Source organism: Molossus molossus, unplaced genomic scaffold (genome assembly GCF_014108415.1).
Source record: "Molossus molossus isolate mMolMol1 unplaced genomic scaffold, mMolMol1.p scaffold_m16_p_12, whole genome shotgun sequence".
NCBI classification, from domain to species: domain Eukaryota; kingdom Metazoa; phylum Chordata; class Mammalia; order Chiroptera; family Molossidae; genus Molossus; species Molossus molossus.
In genome coordinates this window covers 65,613,371-65,624,313 of record NW_023425347.1, presented here as the reverse complement: position 1 = coordinate 65,624,313, position 10,943 = coordinate 65,613,371, and the positions used below count along the sequence as shown (strand labels likewise).

The 10,943-nt window shown below is 41.6% G+C and overlaps 1 protein-coding gene across 9 annotated transcripts in view; it reads right to left on the bottom strand.

The window, feature by feature from the left end:
- Positions 1–3,294: 3,294 nt before the first annotated feature.
- Positions 3,295–10,943, bottom strand: part of ORC1 (origin recognition complex subunit 1) — a 32,841-nt gene continuing 25,192 nt past the window's right edge. For 4 of the 9 annotated variants that reach the window (XM_036256742.1, XM_036256741.1, XM_036256743.1 and 1 more), the window contains 4 exons: positions 10,221–10,340; positions 5,989–6,158; positions 5,383–5,470; positions 3,297–3,548 (listed from right to left, as the gene is read on the bottom strand). In XM_036256742.1, the coding sequence (XP_036112635.1) occupies positions 3,354–3,548; positions 5,383–5,470; positions 5,989–6,158; positions 10,221–10,340 (573 nt within the window). In that variant the 3' untranslated portion in view covers positions 3,297–3,353. Of the gene's footprint in view, positions 3,549–5,382; positions 5,471–5,988; positions 6,193–10,220; positions 10,341–10,943 lie in introns of those variants that run through there. The other 5 variants (XM_036256746.1, XM_036256739.1, XM_036256738.1 and 2 more) reach the window with 3 other exon arrangements.

Sequence of the window (10,943 nt, the reverse complement as noted above, 5' to 3'; positions counted from 1 at the left end):
CCAATCGGAAGGTGGGTTAAATATTTAAGATATGATAGACAGTGGGTGCTCACTGCACCTCTCTTCATGAAGTCACTTCAGATAGTTTAACACCAAGTTCTTACTCCCCCCCCTGCCCTGCAGGGCAATGAAATGGGGGATGGCAAGGGACATTAAAGAGAATCTTCCATCTAAAACAAACCTTGCAACTTACTCCTGTCTCTTCAGTTAAGTAATTATGTTTTTTGTTAGCAAACTGGAAGAATCTTCGTTTTCTTGGACAAAAGAGCTTTTCCAGTCTCCTATTGCTTTTCGGTGGTTGCCCAGACTGAACTTAGCATTGTAAAATTGAAGTTTCACTGCCATTATTTTCTCATTAAATATGAGAAATTCAATATATACCCAAAGATATACAATATTTCAGTTTGCTAGAATGCAAACTCCACTGTTCTCTAAGTTACCACCAGTGGCTAAAGCAATGCATGGCATATACTAGGCACTCAAAAAATAGTTCCTGTTTCTGGTGTGAATTAACATAAGCACCAACCACAAGTTTAAGTACAGTACAATAATGCAGTTGAAGCTATCTATACACCTATCATGATGCAAGTCTTCCCTAAAGAATTACCCACTCTCCTGAGTTTATTCTTCTTGAGTATTTCTATTTCTACTATTTATGTATATGCCCTTAAATAATCCATATTTTTTGCAAGCTTTAACATTGTATCATTGATATCATAGCATATATTCCAACTTCTTTGTTGGCTCAATCCTATTTGTAAACTTCATCCACGTTGATACCATTTACCTAGTTATTTTTCATTTCTGTATGGTATTCCATAGCATAAAAATAATTCACTTTTCCAATGTCTTACCATTATAGTACTATGAACATCCTTGTATACAACTCCTAGGGTACACGTTTTTCTAGGGTATATACCTAGAACTGGAATTGCTAACTCATAGGATTTCTGCATTTTCCAGACTACAAAACCAAAGTATCTACAAAGTATTTGTTCCAGTTTACACTCCCATCAGTGAGGCATTTGGGTTCCAATTGTTTCATATCATCATTGAAAGGTTATCTAATAGATGTGAAAGGGTTTTGACTTGCAGGCCACTTTTACTTTTTCCATTTTGCTGGTCACTGTGTTTCTTCTTCTGTGGGTGACTTACTTTCCCATTTTTACTTTTAAAAAAAATATGTTACTGAGTTTTTTAGAGAGGAAGGGAGACAGAAATATCGATGTGAGAGAGAAACATCAATGGGCTGCCTCCTGCACACCCCCTACTGGGGATCTAGCCACAAGGCGGGAATATGCCCTGACTGGGAATTGAACTGGGACCTCAGTCCATGGGATGACGCTCAGTCCATTGAGCCACACTGGTCGGGCAACCATTTTCACTTTTTAAAAATTGTTTAATTCTTTAAAATACTCTGATAACTGATCCTCAGTCCATTATATGCAGTTATAAATGTGTATATACATACCTGTGCATTTTTTCCTGAACTATGAGAATTTCAGACATTTCATCATGATTCTAAGAACTAAGACATTCTCCTACACAATTTATCACTCACAAGATTTAACATTTACATAATGCTATTATTATGATTGTGTCCATAGGAGATGTCCACAATATATATAATTATTTGTATCTCTTAAATATACAACCCAATCAAGATTCATAGCACAGTTAGCTCTCATTTCTCTATTTCCTTTAGTTTAGAATAGTTCCTTCATTTTGTTTTTGTCTTTTGTGGTATTGACACTTTTTAAAAAATTTTTATTTTAGTTTATATTTTTTTGGTACATGCCCCTAGTGGTAACCGAACCCGGAACTCTCTGGTCCACAGGCCAATCTCTAACCTCTGAGCCAAACCGGCCAGGACTGTGGTATTGACATTTTTGAAAAAGAACAGCTGCTTTGTGGAATATTTTCCTCTCAATTTTGATTTACCTCATAATTTTTTCATCAACAGATTCAGGTCAAACGTTTCTGGCAGGACTATTATTACACAGGTGTGTGTTTCCCACGAGGAGGCTTCAGATGACAGTTTATCCCATTGTTGGCTTCCATATAAACATTAGAATTAATTTGCAAAGTTATACAAAAAAAATCTGCCAAGATTTTTATTGGAAGTGATTTCTATTCAGAAATTACAGCTCTTTATTAACTTTATTCCTAGGTTCCTAATATTTTCTGTACCAACTTTTTGTCTTTTTCATTTAAAGATTTGTTCTTTTGATATATGGCATTTTTATTCATTCATTCATTCATTCATTTTTTGGTATGTGCCCCTAGCGGGAACCGAACCCAGGACTCTCTGGTCCGCAGGCCGATGCTCCAACCGCTGAGCCAAACTGGCCAGGGCTTATTTATTTATTTATTTGGTTAGTTAGTTAGTTAATCCTCATCCACGAATAGTTTTTGATTGATTTTTAGAGTGCGGAAAGGGGGGAGGAAAGAGAGAATCACTGATGTGAGAGAGACACATCAATTGATTGCCTCCCACACAACCCCAACAGGGGCTGGGGACTGAACTGGAGACGCTTCAGTCTGCAGGCCTACACTCTAACCACTGAACCAAACCAGCCAGGGCTATACGGTACCTTTGTAAAATTTACATTTTCTAGCTATTTGTTGCTAGGGATTCCTTATTACTGATATTTCCAGCATTTCTTTTTTATAAACTAAGCTTGTTTTAGTCACATCATTCAAAAGTGAAAAGATACATAATGATATACAGTGAAAGTCTTCTTCTAACTCCTAATCGTTGCCATCCATTTCTTTCCCAGAGGCAACCAGTATAACCAGTTTCTTACATATTCTCCCCAAAGTATTTTATATCAATATAAGTTATTGTATGCTTTATATACATGATATGTTACCATTAAATAAATGGTGGGGCCCTGGCTGGTTTTCTCAGTGGTTAGAGCATTGGCCCTTGGACCAAAGAGTTGTGGGTTCAATTCCAAGTCAAGGGCACATAGCTCAGTTGCAGGTTCAATCCCCAGCTCAGTCTGGGTTGTGCAGGAGGCAACCAACTGATGTGTCTCTCTCACATAGATGTTTCTCTTCCTCTCCCTCCCTCCCACTCTATCTAAAAGAGAAGTAAGTAAATAAATAAATGGTGGGGCTATTAACAGAAATAAAAGTCAGAGGAAGGGCCTATTTGGTTTTATAATCTGATATTTGTAATGACCACACATTTCCCAAAGGCTGGAAAAACAAATTGTTTAATAGAAAATTCCAAACCACATGGTAGCCATTTCCTTTCAGTATACTTTGACAAAACAATTCCATGTGCTTAGAAAAAGAAATTGGACTCTTTAAAAACAGCAGCTCACAGTCCCCCCTTGGTAAGTTCTTCACTCTTCTTTCAGGGCATACAGCACATCACCCTGGCTAATGTTGAGTCGCACACGAAGGAGCATGTCATTCCTGCTGGGCTCCACAAGGAGCAGGCGGCAGGAGCCCAGGTGAGAGCACACTGCCATGGTCTCTGACATGGTGGGGTATGGGAGTCCCTCCATCCTGCACAGTTCCACGTGTTGCCTGTATACCTAGAAACAAAAAGGAAATCCGCAGTCAGCTGCCAGAAAGGTTAAGGGAGGAAAGGTAGTCCTGGGTTTGTATCTGATGATTTATTTCTTCTTTTAGGGAAATCCAACACTTTGTGGCCAGGATACTTAACACCCTGGGAAGTATCAAAGGTTGCCCCAATGGGACACAAATGAAAGGCAGAATACTGACTTCAGAACCAGAGGATAGCAGGTCTGAATCCTGGTTCTAGCAAATACCTAAATAAGAGACCCTGGGCAAGTTATCTCACTTTTTGAACTTCAGTTTTATTTATTAAATGTATTATAATATCTCTTGAGTTAATGGATATAAAGTATCTACTACCGAAATTGTTATACAAAAAGTGCTGGTATCCAGGGGCTGAGATCCACAACTGAGGTTGTCATAATTCAAGTCAAATTTTGCTATAAGACATTTTCCTTAGCAGACACAGTGTACATGCCCAGGCATGACCCTTGGAAAAGCAGAGGCACAGACACAATACTGAATAAATAGAGGCAGGAGGGTAGACAGAAACGTAGATACCTATCCTAAAGCCCCAAGTGGGTCAGGTAAGTCTACAGTAGTTTCTGGGCACTCTCTCTTCTAACTATGTCTATCCCTACCCCCAACCCCACCCATACAGGGAGCTTGTCAGGAGCAAGGATATTAACCAATTGAGATTGGGGGTCCTGGTTCACAACACAGTTAAGGACACATTATAGAGGTTCAGAAAATGTTTACAAACTAAAATGAAAATCACTCTCTGTAGAAGAGCTGCTTGAGGTTGTAGAAAAAAAATAATGGGCACCCAACCAGTGTGGCTCAGTGGACTGAGAAGCCCTAGTCAGTTCGATTCCCAGTCAGGGCACATGCCTGGGTTGCGGGCTCAATCCCCAGTAGGAGATGTACAGGAGGCAACCGATCAATGTTTATCTTTCTCATTGATGTATCCATCTCTCCATTGCTCTCTAAAAAAATCAATAAAAACATATTTAAAAAAAACAAACTTTAAAGTGGTACAATTTTCTATATGTCTAAAACATACTCATATACAGACATACATATTCCCAAGTACACGCTCACAGACCTTTAACAATTCATCTTCTAAGGGAGCCCATTGCCTATGGACACCAGTTGTAAATAAACCACTAAGGCATAAAGCCCTCATGCTTCCTTTTATTCATTCATTCTTTTTTTTTTTTTTTTTTGTGGTACGTGCCCTTATCAGGAACCGAACCTGGGGCTCTCTGGCCTGCAGGCCAATGCTCAACCGCTGAGCCAAACTGGCCAGGGCTACTCAACATAATTTAAACTATGCTCAAAGAATGTTTGGATTGATCTTTGTGATTTTAAACATGGCTCATTCTGAAAGCCTTGCCCCCACTACACCAAATAAAGTTGTATCAGGACAGTGACTTTTGTTCATATTTGAAACCAGTTGCTAAAGGTCTCTTTTTATGCAACTCAATAAAATATCACATAAAAATAGGTGCTGGCGCTGGGCCGGTGTGGTTCAGTAGATTGAGTATCGTCCTATGGACTGAGAAGCCCCAGTTTGATTCCCAGTCAGGGCACATGCCTGAATTTCAGACTCGATCCCCAGTAGGGGGTGTGCAAGAGGCAGCTGATCAATGTATCTCTGTTGCTCTCTCTTCCTCTCAAAAAATTAGTAAAAACATATTAAAAAAAAAAAAGGTGCTGGTTTGATATTCTTTAGCATTATCAGGATGTCACAAAATACAGACAGACTGTTACACAGTGATTGAAACTCACACATATTTTAAAGGCACCAGGCCAAAATCTAGAAGATTTGAAGAAAAGGAGGTTGATCACCTGTTGAAATGTTGCTTCCTCCAGTCCTGATCGACGGAACTCTGCAAGGATCGCTCTCAGGAAGCTCTGTTCCATAATAGAGGAATTTCTTAAAGAAAATGAAGATGTGGATTCTCAGTAAGTGGTTGCACCAGCACTGACAGGAATGCCAAATAAAGCCTTTCTGCATCTTTAGAGACAGGAAAATACTGGGGACTACTTCCTCCTATATTACTCGGTAAGGGTCCCTCTACCCTCCCAAAGTCTTAAAATGATATAATAAATGCCACTTTAGAAGGGAACACAGCAACTACATCTAGAAAGATTAAAGAACCCCCATTCCATGAGCTGAGTATATCAGTGTGAGACAACTAGCCTTTTTCTTGTTCCCACAGCACTTTATTAAACACCTACAGTGCAACACAATTCATAGAAAGTCTCCTATTACATACTAGGTTTACATTCCTGACCATGCCCCGTAAGAAAAAGGGCAGTATCTTCAGTAAATACACACTGAATGAGCAAAGGCTTTGAAAGGGAAACATGCTTCCATGGCCTTCCCAGACTATGGCCCTCTCCAGTGGTTTTCCAAAGAGAGTTCAAGGTCAGGAAGCAGAAGCATCTTACTTGATAGCAGTGATGTATGATGATGAAAACATCTCATCTACTGCTTGCAGTAAGTGGGCTACAGTGACCAGGCCAGGGGAGCCAGGCTTCTGGCAGGAGAATTCACAGATCTCGGTGGCACGCCTACAGATGTCCAGGCAGCGTCGTGCATCTCCAGAGAGGGCTGCTACCTACAAGAGGGATCATTTTCTTCCTTAAGGTCCCCTTGCCATATCAGCCCAAGAGAAAAAACAACAGATTCTGTATTCAGCTAAAAAACAAAAGGTGTTACTGAGAATAGACTTAAGCCTAAAGTTAAGCACTTAGTTCTGGTTGGGAAGCTGGAGGAAGCCCATGCTCACAGGCAACGTGCTGCTTAACAATGGGGATACATTCTGAGAAATGCATCATGAGGCCATTTTGTCACTGTGCAAGTATCAGAGTGCACTTACACACACCTATATGGTATAGTCTTTTGTTAAGTAGAAATAATGATGAATAGTATAGTAAATACATAAACTATTAAGTCTTTTATTATCATTATCAAGTATTGTGCACTGCACATAATTGTATATGCTACTTGTTCATACAGTTGGCAGCGCGGTAGGTTTGTTTACAACGGCATTACCACAAACACGTGAGTAATGTGTTGTGCTACATTCCATCACCAGGCAGTAGGGACTTTTCAGCTCCGTTATTTTATGGTCCACCATCGTGTATGCAGTCCTTCAATGACCAAAATGTCACTATGCAGCACATAACATTTTACTGTGCCTGGGACTCTTCCCTGAGTTCCAACTTTTGTCTTGGTTTTACAAATAATTCCACAGTGGAAAAGGCAGAAATTCCCAGCTTTAATATTAGGGAAATGAAATCTATAAGAGACCCGTGCCCCACGATCACATTGAAACATCTGAAAACGTAAGGGTTCTCATTCCCTGTATGAAGAGAGAAATGTGCCCAGTATAGTTCTACAGTTGGAAAGAAGGTGCCGAGTAGTGGTTGATTTAGCAAATGAAGAAATCCAATTCCTAAGCAGTAATAAAGAATCTAAGAGCAGCCCTGGCCGGTTTGGCTCAGCGGTTAGAGCGTCGGCCTGCGGTCCGGAGAGACCCGGGTTCGGTTCCCGCTAAGGGCATGTACTTCGGTTGCAGTTTGTCCCCGGCCCTGGTTGGTCGTGCGGGTGGCAGCCACTCGATGTGTCCCTTCACATCGATGTTTCTGTCTCTCTCTCCCTTCCTCTCTCTCCCTCCCACTCTATCTGTACAAAAAATGGAAAAATATCCTCGGGTGAGGATTAAAAAAAAAAAAAAAAAAAGAATCTAAGAGCAAATCTAAATTATACTACAAATCTACAAAATGCTCAGATTTAATGGTATTGAAACTGGAGATAAAGGGGAAAGTTTGGCTAAATTAAAGGAGTGGTTAAGAAACTGGTGCCCTGCCTGGCAGGTGTAGCTCAGTGGATTGAGCATCGTCCCATGAACTGAGGTCCTGGTTTGATGCCCAGTCAGGGCACATGCCCAGGTTGCGGGCTTGATACCCAGTAGGGGGAGTGCAGAAGACAGCCAAATGATGTTTCTCTCTCACATCGATATTTCTCTCTCTCTAAAAAATAAAAACATATTTGAAAAAAGAAAGAAATTGGTGCCCTAGACCAGGAGTAAACAAACTATGGCCTGCCACATGTTTTTTTTTCTTTGAGGGAGATAGAAACATCAACAAGAGAGAACATCGATTGGCCACCTCCTGCATGCCCCCAAATGGGGATTGGGCTCACAATCTGGGCATGTGCCCTGACTGGGAATCCAACCGGGCACCTGTTGGTGCGTGGGTTGATGCTCAACCACTGAGCCACACCGGCCAGGCCACATGTTTTTGTATATAAAATTTTATCAGAACTCAACTATGTATATTCCTTTACCTATTGTGCACAGCTGCTTTTGGTGATACAAGGGCAGACTTGACTAGCAGTAGCAGACTATTATGGCCTGCAAAGACTAAAACATTTACTACCTGGCCCTTCACAGAATGTTTGCTGACCCTTGCCCTAAATCTTCTCCTATTTTATGCTGTGGGACAAATATGAGGTCCACTGAGAGAAGGGACAGTTTAGGGCTCTGTGAGCAAATTTTGTGCCTTATTAATTTGTACTGTTTCTATTAAACTCTTTGCCCTAGAGATAGTCCCTCTTATACCATGGCAGGAAACCCAAGATTTATTCTCCTCCCCCACTTTTTTTTTTTTTGCATTTATCTTCAGATAGAGCGGGAGAGAGAGAGGGAGGAAGAGATAGAGAAACATCAATGTGAGAAAGACACATCGAGTGGTTGCCACCCACACGACTCCAACCGGAGCAGGGACAAACCGCAACCGAGGTGCGTGCCCTTAGTGGGAACCGAACCCAAGACTCTTCAGTCCACAGGCCGACGCTCTAACCGCTGAGCCAAACCGGCCAGGGCTCAAGATTTATTCTCAAGCATGAACAAAGTCTCTAGACCAGGGACACTAGGAATTGTTGCAGAGAAAGGAATGTCCCTTGTGTGCATGCTGAACTCTGGGTCCAGCCCACCTCTCCCACCCCCAGAACACTGCCTTCCAGGCAGGACACAGGAAGCCTACTATGGGATATCTGACAATCCCAATGGAAGACAACTAAAATTGGCCCAATCAGATTATCCTAGTGAAGCTCTAAGTGAAGAAAGCTCCACTCACATGCTTAGAGCTCCCAATAAGCTTTGTAATCTTCTCTCTTACACATATGTGGACAACCAAGACAGCTGAGGAAAGTAACAATGCAAGCTAAACCAACAGACAAAAGCATGTTGGAGGAAAAGGAAGAAGACAACCTCAAACAAATAGGATGGTATAAAAAAGGACCATTCAGAAAGGAAAAAAATTTTTTTTGAAATAGCATGATAGCAATAGAGGATCTCTTTTAGAAAGCAGAGCTTGGGCCCTGGCCGGTTTGGCTCAGCGGTTAGAGCGTCGGCCTGTGTCCAGAGAGGCCTGGGTTTGGTTCCCGCTAAGGGCACATACCTCAGTTGCAGTTTGTCCCTGGCCCTGGTTGGGTCACGTGGGAGGCAGCCACTCGATGTGTCCCTTTCACATCAATGTTTCTCTCTCTCTCTCTCCCCCTCTCCCACTCTGTCTGAACAAAAAATGGAAAAATGTCCTCGAGTGAGGATTGAAAAAAAAAAAAGAAAGCAGAGCCTGGAGAGAAGCACCTATCTGGTTCATTGACTACATAACCTAACACAGCAAGGCGCCAGTCCTTAGCAGGTATAACAGACATGTGATGCTGCTATAGGCATTCAGAGGTCACATCATCTCAGGCAAGACACTAGAAATAGGTTTATAATTCTTTTAAGTGCTGAAATACTGTAGCTGTGTGGTCTCTTGCGTTCAGCTTGAGGGAGATATTTAATCCACTTTATTCCTCAGTAGCCTTTCTTAGTGGAATCTCATTTGGTATTGTTCAAATCTCATACCGATCATGGAGTATGTATCTTCCTAGGTACATTGTAGATATCACTGAATTTTATTCTCACAATGATCCTGTGAGGTAGCTAGTATTATTCCCATTTTTCAGAAGTAAACAGAGGCTCAGGAAGTTTTAATTTTTTTTCTCCCTTACCTGAGGACATTTTTGCATTTATCTTGAGATAGAGGGGGAGGGAGAGAGGAAGAAAGAGAGAGAGAAACATCAATGTGAGAGACACATCGACTGGCTGCAACCCACCCAACTCCTGGTTCCAACCAGCGCTGGGGACAAACTGCAACCGAGGCACATGCCCTTAGCGGGAACCCAAACCAGGCCTCTCTGGTCTGAGGGCCGACGCTCTAACCCCTGAGCCAAACCGGCCAGGGCGAGGCTCAGAAAGTTTTAAAGTAACTTTCCTAGAAACTTCCACATGCCTATTAAGTTTCAGAGTCTTAATTCAAACAAGGTTTGTCTATCTAACTATTCTGCCCTTTTCATTATACAAAACTGCCTGCTCCCTGAATCAGTTAATTTTCATTTGTATATAAGTCCACCATAGTCATGCCCCCCTAATCAATTATACAATAAGAACATTTCAGGAATTTTTCAGAATTTTATTTCTACTTTTTATGTTTGCTTTTACTGGACTTCCTAAATTTCTTTTCACCCTCAGAGCACCCAGCACAGGACCTCATACAAACAGGTGCTCAGCAAAGAATTGCCCAATGTTTTGTGGGGTATAGCTAGGAGCTCCCCGAGGCTGACTTACCTTTCTGGCTACCAACTGAATGGCATCATCCTCAAAGGCCTTTAAATCTTTGAGTCGGGACACTACAATCTGCTGTAGCTGCCTATAAGTATAGGGCTGGAAAGACATCCTGGTGAGACCCTGGGGAGCCAAGATGACAGAGAAACAAGTTCACTGATTGCCCTGACAGCCCTTGTGGAAGGTCAGCTACTAACCCCCAAACCCCATTTCCAGGTCCCATATAATAATGTGCAGATTTCATGCTGGGACCACCACTGCTTCCAGATCTTCGTTACTAACCACTGCCAGTGGTATCCCTTAGGGTTGTAGTCTCAACTACTTTTCACTTATTTTTTATTTATTTTTATTTTTTTATTCTTTCTTTATTTATTTTTTTCAAAAGAAGATCCTATCTTCTTTTATTTATTTTTTCTTTATTGATTTTTAGAGAGAGAGAGAAACATCAATGAGATAGAACATTGATTGGCCACCTCCTGCATGCCCCCTACTGGAGATTTGGCCCATAACCTGGGCATGTGCCCAGGAATTAAACTGGTGATCTCTTGGTGCATGGGTCAATGCTCAACCACTGAGCCACACCGGTCGGGCCTTTCCATTTAGTTTAAAAGATCCTTTAGTTCTACCAGAATCACTGAGTAGATAGAAGCAGAGGTGCTCCAATGAGGGTGGGTGGGAGGATCTGCAGCTCCATGATCTGCACAGGCAGGGCCCCTGGCTTCACTA